The sequence below is a fragment of the Benincasa hispida genome, chromosome 12, assembly GCF_027475165.1.
Source record: "Benincasa hispida cultivar pf3 chromosome 12, pf3_genome.v1.1, whole genome shotgun sequence".
In the NCBI taxonomy this organism is placed as follows: domain Eukaryota; kingdom Viridiplantae; phylum Streptophyta; class Magnoliopsida; order Cucurbitales; family Cucurbitaceae; genus Benincasa; species Benincasa hispida.
The window spans coordinates 18,787,403-18,815,200 of record NC_143489.1 but is presented as its reverse complement, the minus strand read 5'-3'; the positions used below and the strand labels follow the sequence as shown (position 1 = coordinate 18,815,200).

Below are 27,798 nucleotides of genomic sequence, written 5' to 3'. Positions count from 1 at the left end.
ACGAAAAACAAATATAGAAAACCACTAAGGATAAAGAGTAGTAAGAAAGAAAGACTCGTGCTCCTCTAAAGCTTTAGACTCAAGGAAATGTGCAAAAATATTTTACCATCGACAAACATGAGAGAAAGAAGTAATATCCAATATAATATTTGCCTCGTCAATAAAGTAAGAGACCTCGGTGATATCATCTACAGTTATTTTTTTTACAAGTTGATCATCTCTAAGTAATCAGATTCGACCTAGAGGTTCGAATAAAGAAATTGGAAAATTCTTTCCATCCAAACGGTTATCAGCATTTAGACTTAAAATAAAGCATAAACTTTAATTTTTCTAAGATAAAACATTAGTACCCTAAACTTTATTAGTTAATTAATTAATTTAATAAAGTATCCAATTAGGTGGTAACTAGTGATTGCATATGAGATTTGATTAATTTAAAAGAAGGTCATCCACGTTTTTAGTATAAAGTTGTTTGGCGGTGAATCTTTTAATAAATTTGAGCCCTCCATTCTTATTTAAATGGAAAATCCATTGTGCCCACTAAGTATAAAGTTATTTTCTTTACAATTTTGGGTTATTTGTTTTAAATGGAAATTAAATAAAGCTACTCAATTTGCTCGAGAAGATTATTCTAAAGATTCATCCCTTCTTTCTAGTCTTTGTTGGAAATTATTTGATTTTAGACTTTGTTGGAAATTATTTGATTTCATACCTAATTTAAAGACTCGTCTATAGTCACAGTCTATATATTAGACTCAAATCTCATTTTAAGTCAAAATTTAACTAAGCTAAGGAAATTTATTCATGCATTGGATTGAGTATACGTGTATTTTTTTAAAATTTATGTTAAAAGCGATATATTTTCAAATATAGAAAAAAGAACCAAAATATTTACAAATATAGCAAAATATCACTGTTTATCTATAATAGATTGCGATAAACTACTATTTGTGACTATCTGTATCATGATAGACATATAGAATAGCTTATCGTGATTTATCGCAGATAGACTGTGATACTTTATTATATTGTAAATATTTTCAGTAGTTTTATCATTTAAAATAATTCCTCATATATATATATATATTGAAGAAGTGAGGAAAATAAAATTACTTTTTTAAGAAGACTAGTCTAAACATCAATTCGTCTTTATGTCGAGATAGAAATCTTTTAAGATATTTTGCAACTTGATTTGATTTTTTTTCTAAAAACAACCATTTAACTTTAGATGAGTCTTGTCGATGTAGTTTAAAGACTCACTCAATCTTAGTCTATATTCAGCTCAAGTTTACTTTAGAATCCAAACTTTAGTCTATAAATTTTTAATAGGAACAAATTTCGAATCGTTTGGCAATTGCTATACTTGTATACTTCTGAAAAAATATATTTTTGTATATTTTACTTTAAAAATAATAAGCTTCTAATTAATGAAAAACATAGATGCGTAAAAAACTAATTAAAATGTTTGTTAAATAGAAAATAGAAAATCCATAACCTTAATAACTTAATAAAGAACGATATACAATTTATTTTTTCATAATTGAAAGTGTTAACCCAAAACATATTATAATAAAGGTTTCAATGCTTTTAGTTTTAGTTTATTTTTGTTTCTATACTTTCAAAATGTTTGCTTTTTTTCAGTTTATTTTGGCCTGTATATCTTAAAAATGTTTATTTTAATACTTGTACTTTTAAAAAGGGAACATTTTGGTCTCTTTATTTTTACTTTTATTTCACTTATAAAGAGTAACAAAAACAAAGTAACTTTTTAAGAGTACGAGAATCAATATGAATCAAAATTGAAAGTATAAGAATTAAAAAAAAAGTTTGAAACAATTTCAGAAATATAGGAACTAAAATAAACAAAATCGAAAGTACAGAAAATATAGTAGTATTTAAACCTTAAATGTAGATTTTTTAAAAAAAACAATTGAAAAATAGTCCTTTTTCAAATTTCATACCACGTTTGTTGAGAGTGGGATTTCAAATCTAGCAATACATTTCAATTTCTCATGTTAGATTCGTGAGTTAAGCATAATGGAAATTGGGCCGGCCCAACATAAAAGCAAAGAGTTTAAGGCCTGGCCCAAACGGGGGCTTCTCGATTATTCAAGAAAGAGAAGATAAAAACTATTTGAAATAAAATAAAATAAAATAAGAGTGTTGAGAGTGGGATTTGAACCCACGCCCTTTCGGACCAGAACCTTAATCTGGCGCCTTAGACCAACTCGGCCATCTCAACTCTTTGTTACACGTTGCCTGCCTATAAATATATAGTTAATTTATTTTCAACCCAATTGTTCGAATTATAAATTTTTTTAATCCAAATAACCTTTATTAAAAAATAAACCCAACCCAACCATGAAATATTTGGGTTGTGTTAGGTTGGGTTGGGTTGGATTGGGTTGGTTCGGGTTAATCGGATCATTTATCTAAAATTTTGTTCTAAAATTCTAATATAATTATTTTCATATATTTAATTAAGATTAACAACTCAATTTCAATTTATATAGTGAAAATTTTCTTTCTAAAGTACAAAAAAAAACTATTTTTAAGAGTTATTGAAGAATAAATTATTCAAAAAATATTGGAATTAAATAAAATTAAAATCAATATATGTATAAATAATCGTGTTATAAATATTAAAAAATATATATTTTAAAGTTAATAATAAATTCGGGTTGATTTGGGTTATATTAGGTAAACCCATAAACCAACCCAACCCATAAAATGTTCATTTATTTGAACTCAATCCAACCCAAATGAGTTGATAACCCAACCCAAATGGGTTGATCGATTTTTTCACGTTATCGGATTTTTTAAACACCCCTATCACATATAATCACGATATCAAGAATAATAAATAATGTATCAATTTATTCCCTATTATTATATCTTATTCAATGAACTTTTAGTAAATATCAAATTCACTTTTTTATTATTAACTTTTCCAATAATACAATAAAATGTAGCTATAAATTTTAAGTGCATTTTCACATTGTGCTGTTGAATGAAAATTACTTTTATTGTTTTCTGAGTTTTAGTAGAAATCAACCTCATAGAAAAAAGATATAGGGACAAATGTCAATAATCAATTGATACATGTTGCATCAATTAAACTAATAATTATATCGATTTAAATCCTGACATTTTGTAACTGTATCAAATTACACCCTCCTCCACATTTGATTCACTATTATCATCCAAAACATTTGATTTGAGTCAACTAAACTCCTTAATTTTCATAAATCAATCAATAATATTTCATTACGGTTAAGTTTGCAAATCACATATGCATTGTCTCAAACGTGTGTACACTACTCCAAATAATTTTTGTATTTTAAAATAGACGATTACAATGAATGCATGAACAATTCTCAAAAGAAATTCTAACTAAAAGTCTAAATTTATCAATTTATAAAAATTTAGAGATTTAATTAGTAAAATTATAAAATTCCCACCAAGTTTTCCTAAATTGAACAGTATAAATTGATACACTTACAAAAGTTTAGAGTTTAAATTGATACAATTATTAGTTCATTGTTTAAATTGATGCAAACCCTAAAGTTTAGGAATACAACTTGATATTTTCTCAAAATATAAGAGCTAATTTTACAATTGATCAAAACAATAGAATTACATTTAGACAATTGAAAAAATAAAATAAAATAGAACAAGACCTATAGTTTAGAGATTAAATGATATTTTACCTATTAAAAAAACTAGTGATAATCAACCCTGATATTATGTGGCTTGGTTTTTCCTCTTTTTAACACCATAAATCATTTGATCATTAACGATACTCTATACCGGTTGAACTAAACTTATTTTGGCATGATGCAAAACTAACCAAATATTAATAGTTAAATAAATAAATTATTTATTTAATTGAAAAATACTGAAATATGAAAAAAACATAAAGAATAAATGGACGTTAGGAGCTCCAACTAGAATAGATTAGAATAGCTCACTCAAGATATGGAACATATTTCGAAAATAAGTATGAACAATTTTAACCTCCATCTTGTAACACTCTTTATTAGGAGCGGCCATTCAAACCATACAAATCAAACCGTTTCTAAACACTTAACCAAATCGAACAAAAAACTAAACAGAAAAATGTGATTCCATTTAATTTGAAGAAATTTTGAAACCGAATTAATTTGATTCGATTTGATTTCAATTTTAAAAACCAAATTTGAATCCAAACCAAATTTTTAACTAATATACATAAATATATATATTAAAAAAAGAGAAACCATACCATTTTTAATTTAAAGAACAAAACCAAATTTAAAACCGAATCGAACCATTTTTTAATTTAAAAAAATATAACATAGATTTTTTAAAAATACCAAAACCAAATTTGAAACCAAACCAAACCACATATATATAAAAATCTATTAGTATCGATCAATATTTTCTTTTTGCTATTTCTTTAGATAGTTTTTACATTTTTTTTTATCTATAAAAATTTTCCAAAAATTAAATGTATTATTGAAATTTTCGATTCCATCCAAAACTAAGGTGCTTTTGAACATTTTGTTAAAATTCAAAGGCATCATTGAAATTTTAGAAAATTCAAAACTGTCTATTAAAAATACAAATGTCACATATTTTCTGTAACTTAACCTTTAGCCTTGACTAAAATTTCTTTTAAAGATGTGCTACTTTCATAAGACTGGGGGCGCCAAAGTATTTTTTAACAGAACATATATATTACTCATAAAACCAAAAGTATAGAAGGGTTAAAAATGTATGATATTAATATCATGAAGGAATCTGCTGTATTTCAAAGTATAGTTGCTCCAAATATGCATCTCGTCAGTTTTGATCAAAACTAATTTCCAAGTTTTGGCATTCCCGCTTGACGGATAGTTTTTTTAAAAGCCATCTCTCAATCAAAATTTAAGAACAAAGAAATCAACCATCTGGCCTTCTTACTTATTTGATTGAAGACGAAAATGGACAACTATAGACAAAGTTTGAGAACAAAAGAAACAACAGTTGCTCTGTTAACTTGTCCCCAATGTTCTAAAACAATTTCTCAGATTCCCATCAATAAAGGGATGAACTTCAGCAAGTATCGAACACGTGACACAGAACCTATATCTCCAAAGTTCCCATATCAACGCGAATCAAATGGTTTGGAAATTACCATATTGGCGCATTCAAATGGTTCAGCAAATACCATCTACTTCGCAAAATAAATTCCCTGCACGGATCATTCCTTACCGAGTTTGTTCCACAGGCAGGCTACCGAAAAAAATGCCCAATACACTTCCTGCAAACTGTATGGATTAAAGATCATGCTATTTTACAGATTAACAATCAAATTTTACCTTCAAGCACCACATAAAGTTGCACATTTCATGAAGCTATCTCATACTTCTTCCCACTTCTTTCACGAAACCAGAATTTGGATGCGGAAAGCACTGTACTCAATAAAAGTTATACCTCCTTTTAGTAGGTATTATCGAGCTCCATTTATGTAATACAAACTTCCATTCTGCTAAAAAAAGAACAAGGCATGTTCCACCATGATGCTAATACTACCCACGTTCCCCTAGATTCTATTCTCAACACCAGATAATATATATACTTTAGAAAACATGGGCAACAAATAATCACGCTCACTAGTAATATACATATCATTTGAAGACCAAAATACACCTCGGATGCAGGGTTGATAACATGAATTGTTGATCAAATGGTCTTAAGAAAGAGATAAGATTTATAATGTTACCTCAAAAATGAGAAAATAAACGTCGGCCCTCTCAGCAGTAGTCAAATATGCATATATTTTGTCCTGGCCTATTAAACACGTGACAAACACCGAAGTAGTGCAAGCTCACCCAATATGAAAAAGTAGAAGAGACGTTGAACTGTCTTTTATAAGAATCTATTATAAAAAATGTGCAAATCAAAAGTCAAACTATACTTGAAGAAGTCACAAAAAAAGTACCTACCTCAACCCTTTTCTCCTCTAATAATAATGATGAAAGGGAGATGATACAGTCAACACAGCTGTGAGATAGCAAAAAAAGTTTCACCAATACTAACAAAGTAACTTGAGGACCAAAGCATACATTCATAAGCTTCGAACATGAAGAGATCTACCTCAATTAGTCCCAAAGCTCAGACCTCCCACCAACACAGTTCATAGTTATGGGCGCACTGGACTTCTAGATGATCTCCTGGGACCACGTCTTACAGGGGATTTTGACCTGCTCCGATCGCGATACCTATCTCTACCTCCATCTCTTCCATTCCTAGACCTCCAATCCATTCCTCTTATTTCATCACGGCCACCTCTTCTAGACCTTACACGATCTCGGTCTCGTTCGCGATACCTATCTCGATCCCTGTCTCGCTCTCTGTCACGATATTTGTCGTCACTAGAGCCACTTCTCTTTCTTCTCTCAAGCTCTTCTCTCTGCTTCCTCCGTTCTTCTGCCTCTCTCTCCCTAACTAATCTTTCTTCTTCCCTTGCTTTCTCCTTTGCTTCCTGCCAGGTGACACCCACTTAAACATATTTCATCAAAAAGAAAAATGGTTTAACTCTCATTTAGTTTTAGGAATGCCTTACCTTGTGCTCAGTGATGAAATCTCTGACCATACCATAACCAACGTGCTGCTTACCTGTGACGTGAGACTGAACTCTCTCTGCAGCATCATTTGCTACAAGAAAAGAACCACATATCTCACAAAGGGCCATTTTTTTCTCTTGAGCAAGCATCAGTACCTTGTCATTTTGGGTTTGTTGAGTCAAGGCTGTTTTTTCAGTATTGAGTGAATCCACCTGAAAAGAAGAAAATATAAGTCCAATAAGAATAACTGTTTCTATCCCCTACTGACTAATTTCTTGTTTTTTGGATAGAGTAGTTCTAGAGATGTCCTGTTTTTCAATGTGGAATGTAACCAATATACACTAAGTAATATAAACTACATTGTGAATTTGTGATTTATGCAAATGTTTAATGGGAGAGATTCTGGAATTGCTCCTCATTTTTTTTGGATAAGAGGAATTGCTCCTCATTTAAGTCATTCATTTCAAATAATGTCTATTCAATGGTGTCTGGAATGCTGAAGGGAACCCAGCTTGGATAAGCACCTTTCTCATCAGTGCTTCAGCTTCATCAACTTTACCCGCTTCACCAAGGGCCTCCACCTGTTCCAATAAATTCTTTATTTTTTCCTCCAGCACAGATAATTGCTCCGACTTCTCGGCTGACAGTGGAGTGGGTGGTGCAGGTTCAACCTCTTGGGCAAGACGCTCTCGTCCACGCCTAACACGTCGATCCAAGTCCATTACCTGTTTAAATGATTGTAGTTTCCATTAAAAGAGAGAAATAGAGTACAGACATCAGACCTACACCATCAATCTTAAGCATATAGCACTAACCAATTTCTCACAAAACTGAGCAAGTTCAGCCTCAAATTTGGGAACGTAAGCATCATGCCTGGGTGACTTTTCAAAGCTGAGATATTCAAAAATAAAATTAAGAAAACATTAATAAAAGATAAGAATTTGTGTATTTCTTTTATAACTACAGTTAAAATGCATTCATTTTAAACATATTTCAAAGCATGTATTAACTAATTCCATATGTAGAAACGGATAAGAATCTGAAGAAACTTTTTATTCCTGGAAAACCAAAGATACGCTCAAAATAAGCACATCGGTAAGACCAAACAATGTTTCAAGATGCCCATACTAGATGTCAATAATGCTGCTCAAGCCATCCAAGAAGATTACTTCCTTTCAGGAACATTACTCTTCCAGTTTAAAAGAAATTAGTAAAGTGAAGCTCTTCTATCCATAAAAATGACGCGATACTTATGTCAAAGGAATCAGAAAGATATTTCTCAGATTCATAGCTCCAAATAAGGCAACATATAATAGAAACCACTAATTCAATTGATTCACAAACTATGTAGAGAGAGGGAGAAGCCCCAGGTTCAAGCTTCACACAGAGAACATTAACACAAGCTGAAGCTGTTGATCTGCCTTTTTCCTTAATGTCCTTACTCTTTGCATTTGTCAGAGGATACTCAAAGGCCTTCTGCCCACATCCTCCAAATGCAAAGGAGCATCACCATGCCCTCACGAACATCGTGTTCATGGTGATGAAGTTGCTACCATGGCGTGTACCTTAATAAAGATGCGCACCATAATTGGGGTTGGCAATGAAAGTGAGAGGCAACCCACTTCTCGCCATAGCATGAACCTTAATAATAACACTTTATACTATCAAAGAAAAGTAACTGAAAAGAGATGAAGGTATCACACAATTAAGAAATTATACATCATAAGATAGGCTTGAAATTAAGCATATAAATTTAGGACTCATTTCTATTTGCAAGCTATTTCTTTCCAAGTTGCTTCAATGTACTATATTTTTCCGACCTTAAAATTCATCGACAACATTCATGAAGATTGAAAATAATTAGTCCATAATGCTCCAATTGGAAAATAAAGCACAAATCTCACAACAAGATACTCCTTTTCTATTAAGAGAAGACCATATGATGATTTTTTAAATTCCACGAGGGGAAGATATGTACATGCATACAACATGTAAGAATGTAGTAATAGTGTAATATACAACCAGGAATTGATAAAACGACATCACGAACAGGAAACTGGAACGTGGATGTATAAAACAACAGACAATCACCACCCATGAAAATCAAGCCCATCAAATGTTATTATCTTATATTTCCCAGAATATAGCAAGTGCAATTTGCAGACCTCTAAAGAAAGTAGTCAAAATATAAATAGCGAAAACAGAAGCTTTGTTTTATGACCACATGCAATAACAACTACTAAATCTATTATATAAAGAAGATAAAAATTCATGACACGAAGCTTTTTTATTATGAAAGATTCATGACACAAAGCTAGCAGAGGGGTTATACAAGCACTCAAATTTGGAACTTGGTTGTCACCTTTCTTTCAATTTCTGGTCATGTATCCTAGGACAAGGACCTGATACAAAAAGCAGAAACAAGAATTCAATCTTAGATACAAATTACTCAACAGTATAAACCGATAGTCTGCAAGGAAAAGGTTTCTTAGTTAAAATAGGGGAGGGAAAACAAAATTCTGCAAAGAAAAGATAAACCAACATATATTTGTCTTTACTATTTAAGCAGACCTATAAACACAAATCAGAATCTTATCAGATAAGAATAAACATTGAGAAGTAATAAAACAGCATATGAAAACATACACAGAATAAGCATTTTACCATTATCTTCAACAACTGCTACTGACTTCTCCTTATTGGACTTTGTTCACTTAGAAATTTCACATAGACCAGAGTTATGCTTTTAACATAAAAAAGAAAACAACGCACCAAGGTCGCTCCGAGTATTTACGAAAAGATCATGTGGGCAAAACCGAACCATATAGAACCCGCAGACCTCCTTATCATCCCACATAACTTCCTTGTATCCTCTTCGTTCTTCCTCTGTTAAATTACGCGCTAGAAAACCAAAACAATTGCAAAATTAGTCACTTAGTTTGAAGCAAAGACAACTTTCACCACAGAAATTTGAAGGAGGAGATGAGACACACGAAAATACAAGAAAGCAACAAGAAAGATCAAATGGCAACAAGAAATCTGAAGAAAACGAAAAAGAAAATTACAAATAAGAAAACCCATGTTGGTAATTAGAAAAAGGGAAACATAAAGTGAAAAATTGCACGCCTGGTGGATAGTACCCACATTCCCTTCCAAATTCCTCTATACTAACAGAGACATTTCTATTCCTCTCTAACTAGATACTCCATAAAATCAATAATCAATAACACATAATGGAATCAAATTGGAACGAAATTTTCCGCAAAATCAAAAGGACGAGTTTGATCAGATGAGAACCTGAACCCATGAGTTCATCCAGAAGAGCTCTCTGAGCATCCATGTTGTGGAAATATTTTCCAAAGGAACACAGAAGAAGGGAAATCTATGACTTGAAGAAAAAAAACCTAATTCAGCAACTCTTTGAAGTTTTGAGAATCTATGGAAAAGAAATTGTGTGGTGCTGATGCTAGGGTTTGAACGCCAACAAGAACAAAAATAAGGAATACAAAAATTCTACGTTTTTATATCTAATAATAGGGGTGAAGAGCACCGAACTAACCGGACGGTTCGGATCTGGTTTAGAGTTTGATAGACCGAACCGGTCCGGCTTTAGCCGACTCGGTTAGGGGTTAATTGTGCCTTGCCAACTTTTATTAGCTCATTTTTCAACTTCTTTTAGTTTGTGAACTTGTGAAGTAAGATCTTTTATTGTTTTTTGTTTATCTTTTGAAGTTTGTTATTTCATTTGTGTGCATACTTTTCATGTTTTTATTTATTTTTGGTTATACATATACTTTTCCTGTTTCAATTATTTTTATACATTTAGTTTAAGTCATTTGTGTTCTATGTTTCAGTTTTTTTTTTTTTTTTTTTTTGGATTTTTAAAATAATGTGAAGATTCACTGAAAAATGAAGTTATTATATAGATGTTTCATAATCTTGTTGAGGATAATTATGACGTACCAAAGTCAATTAATTTATGATATTTTAGAATTACTTATAAATTATTTGTACTAATTATAAATAAGGTTCCCTTTAATTAAAATTATAGATCTACCCGAGCCTCTTCCTCCAATTCCAACACCCACATCACCAACATGCAACGGTGACATCCACAACTACAACGATTATTTCCATCGATGGTGCATTAGTTCTTGAAGACACTCGATAACTGACAAATCAAGTGACATTTCTCATCCAGTACAATTTGAGATGCACCAAAATATTGGGAGTTAATGTTTATAAATTTAGTTTTCATAAATATATAAAAACAATGCATTAAATCCACAAGCCCCTTATGTATGCAAGCCATAAAACACTGTTTACATTGAATTGACCATATATACCAGTAATGAATAAACAAAAGCCCCAACCTCGCAAACCATATATAAAATATACGTGGGGGGGACCCTCGTGAAAGTCTCTTAGGAGGTATTTGACTCACCAACATGAGTTAATTGAGTTTGTATAATATACCAACTAATTGTTTGGTCCATTAACTTTAGAGTTGAGTTGGTATATTTTATCAACTCATCTCAACTCTCCCTTCTTCCAATGTTTTGAATGACTACACTCCGAGAACCAACTTTGACGAACACTTTGACATGGCCAACTTGTTGGGTTGATGCCCTAAAGTCTCTTGTCCTGTAGTTTGTAAACAATTTGTACGAACGCTTGTGATGTATAATATATGATATTTTACTTCACTTCTTGATTTTGCTCAGTTGTTTGCTTTACCACAAACAAATAAACCTAAAATCCCTGGTTATCTGTATGTAACTTAAGCATGTATGTGGTGACATACAAGTGGATCACGTCTTAAAAGATAACCAAAATGGCCTATAGTATATGGATATAGAAGGGAAACCTTATCTTGGTAACGCTACAGATGCGACCCGCTTTGTGGAATGGTCACAAGTATTGTGACTTGTCACAAATGGTATGATCTTGATCATTTGTGTAGGGAACATGCAAGCGGGGGCGTCCTATACAAAGAGTTTGTATAAGCCTGACCACAAAATGTTAACGTCTCGTTATATAACAACGTTCATGACAGAGACTTCACTTCACTAGGATGACCATAGGTAACATGACCTCAATCTTGAATGAGTTGGGAACTCGTACCATTGAGGGCGGTCCTTTAATTTGTATGGGTGCGAGTGGCCAGGTCGCCAACTCAAACCTACCATTTTGGGGATTCTTCTAATTTGGGAGCTGGGAACTCAGCTACACAGGATGTAATCTACTCATTCCCCGAAGCAGGGGCAAGTAGATAGATACCTCCCTTAAGGGTTGATTTCAGGGCTTGAACGATGTGGCGCCATACACCTTCTCTTAGCCCGAGAGTAGGTGTTCACACATAGTTGGACTATGTTGTATTGTTCATTAGAGGAATCAATGGTACTTAAGGAGTGAGATGTAACTATAGGGGAAAAACGGTAAATTGGCCCAGCTGTATTTACGAGCATCTGTGAAGGGTCATCGTACTCATGATTGGTTATATCTGATGGACACAAAAATATAGTTGTGGTAAGAAGAGTTCAACTATAGATTATGTATTATATTTGATATAACATATAGTTTAATATAAATAAGATATGATAAGTTAGTTATCATATTTATTTATGTTAATTTTTTAAAAATTTTCCTAATTTCTCTCCAACCACCTTAGTGGATGGTTAATTAATTTTTGTGGCAATTGGAATAAATGGAAAATAGTTTTCTTTTCTTCCATACAATCAAGAAACAGTACATGATTGAAGGCCATTTTCTATACGATAGAAAAATCACAGAATCATTCTGTGTGTTCTTCCTTAATCTTCTTCCTCCTTCAGACTAAAACTCATCCTCCTAACCAAAATAGTCAGAGCCCACAACTCCCAGACTCTCACCCTGAGTATAGCGAAAGCTCCTAATGGTTGTGTCTTCTGTTTTGGTTCGTGAAGTTCTTGAAGAAAATTTTCAAGGTTTGTTATTTCGAGGTTCGTGATAGATCGAGAGATATACAAGAAGAAGGGTTCTTCAAAAGTAGTATTCTTGAACTCTATTTCTTTTTAACAAGCATACTGTAATTTATTATTGAATACATATCTTGTATATTTACTGTAAATATAATTTTTTTCAATCAAAATAGAATTTGGACGTTTAGCTTCTACTCAAAGATCTCTTTAAAACATTACATTGATTACTAAAATGATGGGAGAGATTAAACTAAAAAAATCATGACAGAAGAAAAATATAGAGCAAAAATAGAAGGAAGAAGAAAAAGAATAAGAGAATGACGAAGATGAAATTCATAGAAAAAAATTAGGAATAAAAGGTTTTGATTTCTCTTTGGTTCCCATTTTATTTAACCATATTTTTGTAAGAAATGCAGTTAGTTAATTGTTGTTCATTACAAAAAGAAAAATAATAAAAACAAATAAAATAAAGAAACACAAACTTAAAAAAAAATATATGTTGAAAAATTGCTAATCATATTTAATTAAAAAAGGTAGAATTATTTAATAAAAAAAGTTTCAAAACAAAAATAATAATCGTAAAAGTAGATTATAAACTCAACTATGCACCCCAAACACAAACATATAAACTCAGACAAAACAATTCTACACCTCAAATACAAACATATGAACTCCACAGATATATGAACTTCACATAATTCTATATCTCAATTCAGTGTTCTAAACAACCCCTTATAGTTGTCATTGTAATTTGTAGTTGTCATTGTAATTTGTAGGTTCTGTCGACTTGGGTATAAAAAACAAAGCTCTTGAAGAATAAAAGAAATGGGTAGTGGTTTTTCGTCGTTGAGGACTCTATTTTTAGGGTTTATGATCATAAATGGGAGTCCAACAAAGAAGTTATAAACATCATTTCAAGTTTGCCTTGTTCCTAGGAGACCATGGCCACTTCATCGTTTATTTAGCAAATAACGACTTTTGCTTCTAAACAACTCAAACTTGTGTTTGAAATGGAGCCTTTTTTTTGTTTTTTTTGTTTTTTGTTTGTTTGACTGCAAATCATGTGATTTAACGATTTTGCATAAAAATCTTATAGAATGATTCGTATATAATCTTTGCTCATTGATGTTTATCTTATGGGAGTGTCTAAAAAGAAAAATTTATTAAGGACTGAAAGAGAATAACTTAAAAAATAACTTTCTGATTTCAAAATTATGTAGAGATGTCTTTGGCTCAACCTAAGAATCCACAACTACAAAATTAGGGATACGGTGTCAATCAGACAACCAACATTGTATCGATTGTTATTGATCAACATAGGTTTTTTATCATACGATGACAGTCATATATTATGTCAGATCGACATGAAATGTATGCTTGACATTAAAAATTAGTTACTAAGTTATTATATGTACGTCATGGATACCAATATCTAGAGGTGTGGAAAGAGTTGAGGTCTTCCTACCTAGAGATGTTCGTCATCATTTTTCTTAAAAATTTAATAAAAAAGAACTTTGCACACGTTCTAACGAACAATTTTTTTCTCCCTTTTCCACCCATATGTGAAACAATCAATACTTGTATTATATACATAACACACCAACAAACTTCATTAATCAATATTTAGCACTTCTATTCAGCATAAACCACAGTTCCAATAAACTATATTGAGAGACATTCAATATTTTTATTGCACACACATCACACTCCCAACATATTGCATTCAACACTTCTATATTAGACACAAATCACAATTAGCAACATCTAACAATTCTATTGAATAAAAAATGCCAAAAAAAAACCCTGAATTTAACAGATCTCACATACTTACATCAATTCTATGAACAAACACATAAAAGAGTAGCCCTTCACATATTTAAAATATATATTCATATAATATATACACACTATTCTATTCAAACATTGTAAATTTCTTTCTTGTTCATATGCATTTTTTTTCCGTTAACCTACATATAAATAAATAAACATAACCTACAACTAAACTATAAATTCCATATAACATAAGGATGAATAAAAAACACCTACAACATTGCATAGTTTTGCTATATTTTGTGTATATATTTACAACATTACATATGTGTACTAGAGTTTTGCAATATTTTGTGTATAAATAAATAAACATAACCTACGAATAAATTATAAATTTCATTATAACATAAGGATGAATAAAAAAACACTTACAACATTATATATGTGTACTAGAGTTTTGCAATATTTTGTATATATTTTTACACATAGTATCGAAAACACTATATATAAAAAAAATTAGAAAACAATATACTTTAGATATCGATTTGATCAATGCAATTTTGATAGAGTATATTAAAATATAGCCAAAACAATTTTATCTTTATAGATTTCCAAAGTGTATTAGAGTGATGTTGGAGAACATGTTTAGCTTATCAAACTTTTAATCCTCTAAATAGTTTAAAACATTAGAATAACATGATTATAAAAGTTAAATATTAAGAGTTTAAGTAACTTATATATTCAGGACTCTCTGAATACTAAAAGAAAAATAGCTTTCAGTGACGAGTAACCGCATTGCTAAAAGTAAAAAAACTGCGTTAAAAGTATTAGCAATGTGTAAAAGCGTGTCGATGTGAATGTTGCAGTAGCCGCATAGTCAAAAGTTTCAGTGATATACTATGCGCCGTTAAAACATGACTTTTACTGATGCTAACTCGTTACTAAAAGCATACTTTTAGCAACACATATTTTGTCGTTATTTGTGTTATATAGTGATGTTGAAGATTCGTCTCTAAAAGTTAAGCTTTAGTAACATATAAGATTGTTGTCAAATCTGGATCAATGGTCATTGCAAGTATCCTTTGCAATATATGTAAGTGTCGGAAAAAGTATTTGATTAATTAAAGAACTAATTTTCAATTTAATATGTAAACATGTTATGAGTAGTACAAAACTAAACTATAATATCTGTTGAAAACCAAAATTATAGGGTTACTGATCGATATCGAAGAAGGTTGACTAACAAATATCTATATGGATATAATAAAAGTAATAAGATATTTTCATACACAACTTTCTACAAACATAACAATTAACTCTTTTGCTTCAACAAAAGTAATATAATTATTCGTCCCTCCATAAGCTAGTCAACTTACAAAGATTAAAAAAAAAAGTGGTAACTATAATAAGTATAAGACTCTAAAACTGTAAATTGAAATTACTTGTTGATCCTAAATAATTGTCTTTTTTAGCTTACATACTTCAAGAAGTTTCATCGTCAATTTCACCACACTTACTTTTTTCTAATGAAGTTGTCGACTTCACCACACCCAATTTGAACTCAAGCATCTTCCTACTTCCGTCCTGAAAGTTTTTAAACTAAGAGGAAAGACTAATAAATTTCAAATTCATTTGGCAAAATGTATAAACATAAACACAAAGGCACACATAAACAACTTAACATAAACTCAACAAGTTAATGATTCTCATGAAATTAAAACACAATAACTAGAATTTTGTAAAATATATAAACATAAACCAAAAAACTTATAAATACATCCAACTCAATGGAAACCATGAAAAAACTTAACGAAAAATTCACTTGAAAAACTTATAAAAAACGTAAGATACTTATAGAACCTTAACTAAATATTCCAGGATTGACCGAAACATAACAAAAGAAGAATTGCAAGTATTTATAAACTAATTTGAACGCTTAAAACCAATTTGAAAGAGCGAAAGGGTAATGATACTCATTGAATCTTAAGAACAACTTCGAACTTGTTGGCTAGCATTCGAAAGCATCCAAACTCACAGATTTAAACCTTAAACGCTATGGGTAATTTGATTTGAGCTGAAATTGGAGTGTGAGTAGCACCAGGAAGTCGAACCCAAGGTTAAAAACGTCGATGGAAGATGCTAGAGCTCGTTGAAAAGAAAGGACACCATGCTACGAACCTAAATGAAGTGGGCACTCGCGTCAAAAGTTAGATCTGGAGGTTTCATTGTTGTCGCACTTCCTGAAAGCGAGGGAGATTCGTGGGTTAGTTAAGCACACCATCAACGCGTAGACTAGGCCACATAAAAATTGGTTGCTAGAGTTTGTAAATCATTGCTGCAACTCATCGTAGGTTCATCGATCTGCAAGTAATCTGGGATTGATGGAGAACAAGATACTAAGCAAAGAGGATAACATAGGAACTTTCAATAGAGAGGGAGGGGGAGAGGGTTTGGATTCTTTCTTTCTTTCTTCAATAGAGAGGAAGGGAGAGAGGAAAAATAGATAAAGGGTGGGAAAAAGACAATGTGAGGGGAAAGGGGGAGGGAAACGAAAATTTAATGAGGTAAAATATCATTTTAGTTTTTAACTATTTCCCTTTTTTTTTAAAAAAAAAAAAAAAAAAAAAAAAACCTTTATTGGCGAAGTAACATATTGTTAAAGATCAAAACATTTTGTGACATACGATAAAATGTCACAAAAAAATTTAGTAACATTGATTTCGACTTTGCCGCTAATAGTTGTTTTTTGTGACATATTTTCAGGCGTGTTGCTATAAATTAACGTTTAGCGGTAAGTTTTGGCTCCAAGGCCCTTGACATATTTATTCTTAATTTCTCCCATGTTATTAAAAGCTATAAATAAGGATGTTGGTTCCATAATATTGCAGTTATATAATCTTTATCTTCTTAACTTATGGGATTTTAACATGATCAATCTCGACTGTTTAATTAATTAATAGAAGTATTGGTTGATTAGGTGAAATAAATTCTTCAAGATAATTCTCTCTTGTGTGTTCTCCACTTTTTATTTTATGTTTTTGTTTCGTTTTTAATCCCATTCCACCTGTTGATTTATTTTTTAAACATAAAATTGGGTGATTGTATCTATGGTACTTAAGTGAATTGGAATCCCAATTATTTGAATGTTTTATCAATATATTAAAATTTGACATTGCACATTTGCAACTTCGTATGGATGTAAACATGGGCGGAGCTACGTAGAGGTCGGAGGCACGTGACCCCCTCAATTTATCCATCTTTTGTATTTTTAGTATAAATTATAAAGTGATATATATATATATATATATATAAGTTTAACATAAATAACAATATTGGTGCTATCTTGTTGGTGTGGAGTGTGTGGTGAAATGTAAGGGTTCAATTCCTATACCTTATTAACATTTTATTTGAATTTTAAATGACTTTTTACCATCATCTTTAATGGATTTTTAAATTTTAAACTCTTGTAAATCCTAATAAAAGGAAAGTTGGTCAAACAATGTGCTCTTTAAAATATAATGTGTCTTTTTTTTTTTTAATAAATAAATAGTCAAACAATATTTTCTTTTTTATCGGCAACAAAACCGAATAGTTTATAAACTTTTTTTTTTATTTTCGAAATTAATTTTTCAATCTCAACTCTCAAGAACATTTTATTAAAAAGATTTTTTCATTTTTTTTACATAATTTTTATATTTACATTACGCTATATATATTTTCATTTGCTTCCATGTTATTTTTACATTCACATTACTCGTATAAGTTTTTAAAATTAATGTCAAAGTTCAAGCTAGAGGATTATCTGTTGTCACTCGTATGGATATACAAGCTTGACAAGTAAGTTTTAAAATATTCTTAGACTTTAAGTTTTGATGATTTTAAATCTATATAATAGAATGTAATATTCTTATTATTAATACTTTTGTAGAGTCAATTCAAAATTAATATGAAGAGAGTATAAAAGAAAAATTTGTAGAGGCATTGTTTTCAAAGAAAAAAATGTTTTGGATTCTGATCAATCTTATACAGAAATAAATCTAGAAGAACTACCTACAGATTTTGGTCTAAGATATTGTGAATGCAATGAATTTAGTCAAAATTTGTAAAGAAATACTGCAAAAAACAAAAGAATTTGATTAGGATTCGTTGTTGAGTATGGTTCATAATTTATGTCATAGCCATGATATTGAAGTTCTTAAAATAGATATCATATTTCTAATTTGAGGATGGCAAAGGCGAAATTCTCAGCTAGTTACAAATTTACATCATTATCGTGTTGAAGTTTTCTATGTCATCATTGATATGCAACTTCAAGAGCTGAATAATCATTTTACAAAAATAAATACTGAATTGCTTCTCTGTGTGACATGTCTAAATCCATTAGTTTACAAATTACTCACTTTGACATTGATTTTACCTGTTGCCACAACTAGTGTAGAGAATATTTTCTACTATAAATATTATGAAGACTTGATTGCGTAATCAAATGGGAGGTCAATAGATGAATGATTGTCTTCTAACCTATATTGAAAAGGATTTATTTGATAAGTTAGATAATGAAGTATCATGGATCGGTTTCAAAACATGAAAACTCGTTGTTGAATGAGAAATTTTTGGTCGATCACAAATTGCCACGTCATTTCTCAAAATTAATAACAAAATTCCAAATAATCGAATTTGGGACCAATTAGAAGTTGACATGTGTCCCAAATTGAAGTTGAAGACAAGTTCAAATGATGCCATGTGTTTTTATCACAAGCGTTAGATTGAGTAAAATTAATTTGGCCTAATTTGATATTATAATTTGGATTATAGTCCAGTTAGCCCAAAAATGGGCTTAATTTGTTGCCAAAGAATGCCCAAGTCCAACTAATTAGGCCCAAAGGCCAGACCCATAGATCAACCAAGCCCAAGCTAGTCCTATAAATAGAGGAGTTCTCTTCATTTGTAGGGGTCAACAATTCTACACTCTAGAGAGCTTAAAGGAAATTCTCTACAATTAAAAGACTCTTTGACTCTTGAAGCTGACCACGCTTGAAGAATAAAGTCTTTTGGAGATACAAGCATTCTGAAAATCGAAGTCCTTTGAAGATACAAGCATTTTGACCATGTTTGAAGGCTGAAGTCCTATGAATATACAAGTATTCCGAAGACTGGAGTTCTTTGAAGATACAAATATTCTGAAGACTGAAGTCCTTTGAAGATACATGCATTCTGACCATGCTTAAAGACTGAAGTCCTTTGAAGATACAAGCATTCTTCCAAGACTCCAAGCTCAAGAATATCCACACACTCTGCCTCTATACATCTTGCGTACACATTCAACTGAGAGAGAATCAGAGGATCAAGTACTAGAGATTGTACCACGTTGCATCAAATCAACATCAACATCAACACCAACTCAAGTTCAACTCCATGAAACAAGTTTCTACGAAAGCCTTGTGCGAACACTAATCCTCCAAGAAGATCATCAAGCCCAAAGGTCGATCATCCAAGAAGATCAACAAGCCCAAAATTCGATCGTCCAAGAAGATCATCACGCCTAAAGGCCGATCATCCAAGAAGATCAACAAGCCCAAAGGCCGATCATCCAAGAAGATCAACAAGCCCAAAGGCCGATCATCCAAGAAGATTATCAAGCCCAAAGCCCGATCATCCAAGAAGACCAACAAGCCCAAAGGCTGATTATCCAAGAAGATCAACAAGCCCAAAGATCGATCATCCAAGAAGATCAACAAGCCCAAAGGCCGATCATTCAAGAAGATCAACCAACTTAAGACTATATTTCATTTTGGAATCATCAAAATATTATGTATTAGAGATTGTATTCACTTTCCACAAAATTAATACAAATACAAAGTTCAAGTTCCAGGAAGTAAATTTCTCTTGAAATCTCATGTGAACAAATTGGCACGTCCAGTGGGACATCTCTACCTCTCATCTCTCTCGTCATCTAAGTCAATAAATCTACAAATGGCACCAAAGAAAACCGCATCTAAAGCTACCGCCACAAGCGACACTTACATAAGCTCTGTCAAAACAGAACAACTGATGGAATCTCCTAAAAGTGGGATCGTCATCAGAGAAACTTCCTTGTTCGACAGCTATGCTTCTACTTCTGATCCATCAGATAAAGAATCGCACTTTGATGCAGTGTCTGTCATGGTAACTGATGTAATGGTTGAGTCGGTCATGGCAAAGATAGAGAGAGATAAATTTCCTAATGAAAGCTATAGAAGAGCGAGATCATGAAATCGCTATTTTAAAAGATCAAATACAGGCTCGAGAAACTACTGAGTCGAGTCAATCTCCAGCTACAAAGCCAATGACAAAGAAAAGACTATTTTGCAGGAAGACCAGCCACAACAATCTAAAGAAACTCTATTTACAGAGAACCTTTGAGCGGAAGCGGATCGTCCAAATCCCATTTCGATTGAAAGCATACATTTATAGTCAACAAGAACAAATTATGCATAAGTCATAAATTACAACATGCTTTCTAAATTAAAAACAAAGTTTAGATATTATACCTTTGAAGAACTGTTCTTCAAGTTAATCCCTCGATCGTACTCATTTACGAACGTGTCGAACAAGTCACGAACTCCCTCGAACAGCAGCAAACAACAACTTGATCCTCGAACCAAACAGGACACTACCACTTGGTGACCTTGCTATTCTCGGTGTGAGAATCCAAAAGTGGTGGGCTATGACTAATTTTGGTTAGAGGAAAGTTTAGAGTTAAAGGAAGAAGACGATCGAGAAGAGAACAACGTTGTCATGTAGATGACGAAGTCTGTCGCGTAGACTATGTTACTCGATTGTTTAGTCTCTCAAGTAATCGTGTAGAAAACTTTCTCTTACTCGGTTGTGAAAGCTTATCACTGGAATAATAAAAATAAATTTTTATTTATCCCACTTTTGCCATAAAACTAAATAACTACCCACTAAGAGTGGTTATAGAGAAAAAAGATAATTGTCAAATAATTAATAATTATAAATAAATATGATAACTAACTTATCATATTATAATTATAGCCTATAACTTTAATATTGCAGCATATACAATATATAAACCATAGTTATTTTTCTCTATTTTATGACATTTAATATAAATCATATTTATATTAAATTTAATAACTATGAATCTAATTCATAGAAAATATATTTAAATCATATTCAAATATTTGTTCCTCCAATTAAACAATAATGTATCAAATACATTATATCAATAATATCAAATATATTGAATTAATTTAATTATATCACATATAAACAAATTAACTATGAATTAGATTCATAGTTAATTAAACAATAATGTATCAAATACATTATATCAATTATTAATTTGAATATTTCAAATTAACCCAAAAACTGATTCTCAACCTAAATCCATTAAGCTACCAAGAGGACCTCATGGACCTGTAGCTTGAAGCTCCAATGGTACGTGAATAACTGATTAAACACTTTAATCACATTATCCACCATCTTTAACTACTGGGCACTCTACTAAAGACTGATAGCTGCACTCTTCGCACTACAGATATATTTCTGTGTCCATTGGATATAACCAATCAACAATACGATGACCCTTCACAAATCGCTCGTAAGTACAACTGGGCCAATTTATCGTTTTGCCTCTGTAGTTACATCTAACTCCTTAGGTACCACTGAATCCTCTAATGAACAATATATCATAGTTCTACTATGAGTGAACAATTTTTGGGCCATGAGAAGGTGTGGCGCCACATTGTTCAAGTCCCGGAATCAGCCCTTAAAGGAGCAATTTATCTACTTACCCCTACTTCGAGGAAGGAGTAAATTCCGTCTTGTGTAGCTGAGTTCCCAACTCCCTAGTCAGACGAATCCCCAAAGTGGTAGATTTGAGTCAGCAATCTGGCCTCTCGCACCCATGCAAATCAAAGGATCGCCCTCATAGACAGGAGTTCCCTACTCACTCAGGATTAAGGTCATGTAACCTATGGTCATCCTAGTGAAATGAAAGTCTCTATCATGAATGACGTTATATAACGAGACTAAACATTTCGTGGTTCGGTCTTATACGAACTCCTTTATATAGGATATCCCCGTTCGCATGTCTCCACATGAACGATCAGGATCAGACTAATTTTGTAACACTTTACAATACTTGTAACATCTACAAAGCGGATCATATCCGTAGTGTCACCAGGATAAGGTTTCCTTCCTTTATCCAAATACTACAGACCATTTAGGTTATCACTTAAGGCATGATTCATAAGTATGTCTCCACGTATATGCTTAAGTTACAACGATAACCAGGGATCTTAGTTTATTGGTTTGTGGTTAATGCAACTAAAAAATCTCATATTTAATAGACAATAGTGAAGAAAATATCTCGTATTATTACATCACAAATGTTTGTTCATACATGTGTTTACAAACTACAGAACCTTACGAGATTTAAGGCATCAACCCTAACACAATAGATCATAGTCCCACTATGACTAAACCCCTCTCGGGCCAAGAGAGGGTGTGGCGCCACATTGTTCAAGATCCGGAATCAACTCTTAAGGAAGCAATTTATCTACTTACCCCTGCTTCGGGGAAGGAGTAAATTCCATCTTGTGTAGCTAAGTTCCCAACTCCCTAATCAGACGATTCCCCAAAATGGTAGGCTTGTTGAGTCGGTGATTTGGCCACTCTCACCCATGCAAATCAAATGACTGTCTTCATAGGCAGGAGATCACAACTCACTTAGGATTAAGGTCATGTTATCTATGGTCTTCCTAGTGAAATGAAAGTCTCGATTATGAACGACGTTATATAACGAGACTAAACATTTCGTGGTTTGGTCTTATACAAACTCCTTTATATAGAATATCCTCGCTCGTATGTCTAATACATGATGATCAGGATCAGATCATTTATAGCACTTTACAACAATTGTAACACCTAAAAAGCGGGCCATACTCGTAGTGTCATTAGGATAAGATACTCAATCTTATCCATATACTACAGACCATTTAGGTTATCACTTAAACACGATCCACTTATATGTCTCCACATACATGTTTAAGTTATAATGATAATCATGTATTTTAGTTCATTGGTTTGTGGTTAATGCAACTAAAATATCATATATTTCATATACAGAAGTGAATAAAATATCATATATTATTAAATGATGTAGAGTGTACAAGATAATCAAATTACAAGTACACAAAATAATAAACTAGGGCACAAATAAGCCCAGTACAAGATCTTCACAGATCAGTCAGGAATTTTCTGAGCCAAACGGACTCCTTAGCAGCTTCACAAGCCGCTACATACTTGACCTCCATGGTAAAGTCCGCGATGCACCCCTGCTTGGTGCTTCGCCATACTACAACCCTTTCGTTAAGAGTGAACACTAATCCTTAAGTGGATTTCTGATAATCCCTATCAATTTGAAAATCAAAGTTAGTGTATCTTGTAAGAATCAAATCCTTAGAACCATACATAAGCATATAGTCCCTCGTTCTCCATAGATACTTGAGGATGTTTTTTACGGTTGTCCAGTGATCATATCCTGGATTAGACTGATATCTACTGAGTATCCCCATTACATAGCAGATGTCAAGTCTAGTACATAACATTGCATACATCAAATTACCCACGACAGATGCATATGGGACCCATCTCATTTTCTCAACCTCTTGAGGTGTCTTAGGACACTGTTTCTTAGACAATGTAACTCCATGCCTAAAAGGAAAAAGGCCCCTCTTGAAGTTTTGTAGTGAGTAATCAATATCATGTCAATGTACAATGCCTGAGACAGTGCTAGCATTTTGAACTTACGATCCCGAAAGATCTGGATACCAAGAACAAACCGAGCCTTTCCTAAATCTTTCATTTGGAATTAGGTCGCTAGCCAGTTCTTAACTGAAGTCAATAAGCCTATATCATTCCCAATGAGTAAGATATCATCTATATATAACACTAGAAAAACTACTGAACTGTTGATGATCATCTTGTTGACACAAGGTTCATCAATGTTCTGATCAAATCAATAAGATTTGATCACAGTATCAAACCTTATATTCCAAGATCGATATGCCTGTTTCAATCTGTAAATAGATCGATTCAGCTTGTAAACCTTTTGCTCTTGATCTTGGACTATGAATCCCTCGGGTTGTACCATATAAATGGTCTCCTCAAGATTGCCATTCAGAAACGCAGTCTTGACATCCATTTGCCATATCTCATAGTCATAATATGAGGCAAGGATAGGAGGATGCGGATAGGGATATGCTTCAGCATGGCAACAGGCGAGAAAGTCTCCTTATAGTCAACTCCCTCTATCTGGGTATAACCCTTTACCACCAGTCTAGCCTTGAAGGTTTGCACCTTCACATCAGCGCCTCATTTCCTCTTGTAGATCCATTTATAACCTATAGGTTTAACTGTATCAGGTTGATCTACAAGATTCAAACTGAATGGAAGTACATAGACTCCATTTTGAGATCCATGACTTTGATCCATTTATCTTTGTCAACATCATCTATTGCCTTCTTATAAGACATTGGATCCTCAAACTCGCCATCAGCTACCATAGTTAGGATTTTAATTAAACCCATATAGTGAATAGGTGGGTTCGCAACCCTCCCACTACGTCGAGGTTTCCTCAATACTTGAGGTGGATTTGACCTACTAGATGAACCTACGTCAACAACTCTTATTGAGGTAGTAGGCTCTTCAACAACCCTCGTTGAAGATTCAATAGTTTCGTTGGAAAGTTCATTCAACACGATTTTGCTTCGAGGTTTGTGCTCCTTTATATGATCCTTCTCAAGAAAAGTAGCATTTGTTGATACAAATACTTTGTTTTCTTTAGGATCATAAAAATAACCTCATCTCGTTCCCTTGGGGTAGCCTACAAATAGACATAACCTCGAATATAGTTCCAATTTCTTAGAATTAGCCTCAAGCACATGTGCTGGGCAACCCCAGATACGAAAATGACGGAAACTAGCTTTATGACCATTCCATAACTCCAAAGGTGTTATGGCAACACTATTGGAGGGAACACAGTTTAGGATATAAGCTGCAGTCTCTACTGCAAAACCTCAAAACGAGTCAGGTAAGGAAGTGTAACTCATCATCGATCGAACCATGTCCAACAGGATTCGATTTCTCCTCTCTGATACACCATTCTGCTGAGGTGTACCAGGTGTTGAGAGTTGGAAAACTATTCCATATTCTATTATATAGTTCTAGAAATCAGAATCCAAAAACTATCCATCTCGATTAGATTGAAGTGTTTTAATTGCTTTACTTAATGTGTTTTCAACTTCAGCCTTGAACTCTTTGAACTTTTCAAAGGACTCAGACTTATGTTGCATTAAATAAACGTATCCAAACCTTGAATAATCATCAGTAAAAGTGATGAAATATTCATAGCCTCTCCTGGCTCATACATTTATCAGACCACAAAGGTCTGAATGCACTAGCTCTACAGGCTCTTTGGCTCTATAACCTTTTTCAGTAAAAGGTCTTTTAGTTATTTTGCCTTCAAGGTATGACTCGTACACAAGTAAAGAATTTTCTTCTAACTCGCTTAGAAGTTCATTTTTCACCAACCTCTAAATCCTATTGAGATTAATGTGCCCTAATCTTAGGTGCCAAAGTTGGGCGTTTTCTATAGGAAAAACTTTAAGTTGTTTATTTTAAGTTACGGCAATTTTAAAAATCTCTATGTTATAGAGGGAATTTGTTGCTAACGACCTTAGCACATACAAATTATTTTCCAGTTGAGCCTAACATACATCAACACCATTTTTTGAAATAAACACTTTATTTATAGAAAAATTAAGTTGATTATTACATTTGAGTAAAAACTTTACAGAAATTAAGTTCCACATTGTTCAAGACCCGGATTAGCTATTTAATCAGTTATTCACATACTGTTGGAGCTTCAAGCTACAGGTCCATAAGGTCCCATTGGTAGCTCAAACGATTTAAGTTGAGAATTAGTTTTTGGGTTAATTTGAAATGTTCAAATTAATAAGAGGGAATTTAGTTATATATGATATAATTAAATTAATACAATTATATATGATATAATTGATATAATGTATTTGATACATTATAGTTTAATTGGATGAAAAAATATTTGAATATGATTCAAATATATTTTCTATGAATAAGATTCATAGATGTTAAATTTAATATAAATATGATTTATATTAAATGCCATAAAATAGAGAAAAAGAACTATGGTTTATGTATTGTATATGATGCAATATTAAAACTATAGGTTATAAATATAATATGATAAGTTGGTTATCATATTTATTTATAATTATTAATTGTTGGATAATTATTCCATTTTTTCTCTAGCCACCCTTAGTGGGAAGTTAATTAGTTTTATGACAAAAATGGGATAAATGAAATATGATTTTTATTATCCAGAGCGACAAGCATTCACGTTTTTTTTCTACTACATGATTTCTTGGAGAGCCTATGCGATAGACCTGCTTCTCTAAATGATTGAGATTGTCTTTCTATGCGATATAGAGTTTGCCTCCTTGATCGTCTTCTTCCTCCAACTCCAAAAACACCCTCTAACCAAAATAGCCAGAGCCCACCATTTCTGGGTTCTCACATCAAGAATACCAAGGTAACCAAGTGGTAGTGTCCCTTTTTGGTTCGAGTTTGGTTGCTACTTGTTCGAGGAGAGATCGTGCTTGTTCGACATGTTCGTGAACGATTTAGTTCGAGGGATTTACTTGAAGAAAAGTTATTCAAAGGTATAATCTCTAAAATTTGTTTATTTATTCAAAATCATGTTGTATGTCTTATGCATAATCTGTCTGTTTTACTGTAAATGTTTGCATTCAATCGAAATGGCATTTGAATGATCCGCTTTTGCTCAAAGGTTCTCTGTCAAAAGAGTTCCTTCAATTGGTATTAGAGCCAGGTTGTGTTTTGATTTCCAAATTCCATTTTTTGTATTGAATTTCGTTTACAGTTTGGTGGGTTTTAACTTCTGCATTGCATTTAACTGTTAAATGTGTGTGGATGTTGTTGATGAATGTTTCGGGATATCTCTTTTATGGCTTTCTGTTTACATTTACAAAAGTTATTTGTAAGACCCCATGCGTTTTTGGGCATTAAATCTTGCAATAGAGTCTGTATTCATTTAGAGTTTTGAGTCGTTCGTGAAGCAGCAGACGCTAGAGTTGCAATTCGTTTTGATGGAGAAGACGAAACGATGGTCGCATTGTGTAACTCAAGCTAGATGATCGTTTAGATTTGACTATGCGTTCGTGTAGAGTTTTTTGCACGATCGTGTAGCATTTGATAAACGATCGATAGCTAATGCTACACGATCGTGTAAAGGGTTTATACGATCGTGTTGCGTTGGTTGCATGATCACGTAGGCGCTCAAAGTGTAAACGATCGCATAGTATATGATACTCGACACAAGGCATGCGCGTTAAACAATCGTGTAGACTAAC

At 32.5% G+C, this 27,798-nt stretch overlaps 1 protein-coding gene, 1 long non-coding RNA gene and 1 other non-coding gene across 7 annotated transcripts; all 3 read right to left on the bottom strand.

Annotated features, from left to right (window-relative positions):
* Window positions 1–2,161: 2,161 nt before the first annotated feature.
* Window positions 2,162–2,242, bottom strand: TRNAL-AAG (transfer RNA leucine (anticodon AAG)). The gene has a single exon. It is a non-coding gene; the product is annotated as a tRNA-Leu (tRNA).
* Window positions 2,243–4,907: 2,665 nt separating this feature from the next.
* On the bottom strand, window positions 4,908–10,105 carry LOC120066982 (LUC7 N terminus domain-containing protein). Of its 5 annotated transcripts, XR_005478898.2 has the most exons (10): window positions 9,888–10,105; window positions 9,363–9,491; window positions 8,953–8,992; window positions 7,406–7,481; window positions 7,115–7,315; window positions 6,590–6,802; window positions 6,121–6,508; window positions 5,970–6,027; window positions 5,747–5,814; window positions 4,908–5,435 (listed from the first exon to the last, which is right to left on the bottom strand). XR_005478898.2 is itself a non-coding variant. In XM_039018320.2 (8 exons), exons 1-7 carry the CDS (start codon window positions 9,928–9,930, stop codon window positions 6,167–6,169), a joined length of 1,044 nt encoding a protein of 347 aa, XP_038874248.1. In that variant the 5' UTR covers window positions 9,931–10,105; the 3' UTR covers window positions 4,908–6,027; window positions 6,121–6,166. The 5 variants fall into 5 exon arrangements, 1 of the variants encoding a protein (XP_038874248.1); XR_005478896.2 differs by having other exon boundaries at window positions 5,747–6,027; XR_005478897.2 differs by having other exon boundaries at window positions 4,908–5,814.
* A 5,450-nt stretch (window positions 10,106–15,555) lies between these two features.
* LOC120067791 (uncharacterized) lies at window positions 15,556–16,860 on the bottom strand. The gene is made up of 2 exons (XR_005479019.2): window positions 16,499–16,860; window positions 15,556–15,919 (listed from the first exon to the last, which is right to left on the bottom strand). It is a non-coding gene; the product is annotated as an uncharacterized LOC120067791 (long non-coding RNA).
* Between the last annotated feature and the right edge of the window lie 10,938 nt (window positions 16,861–27,798).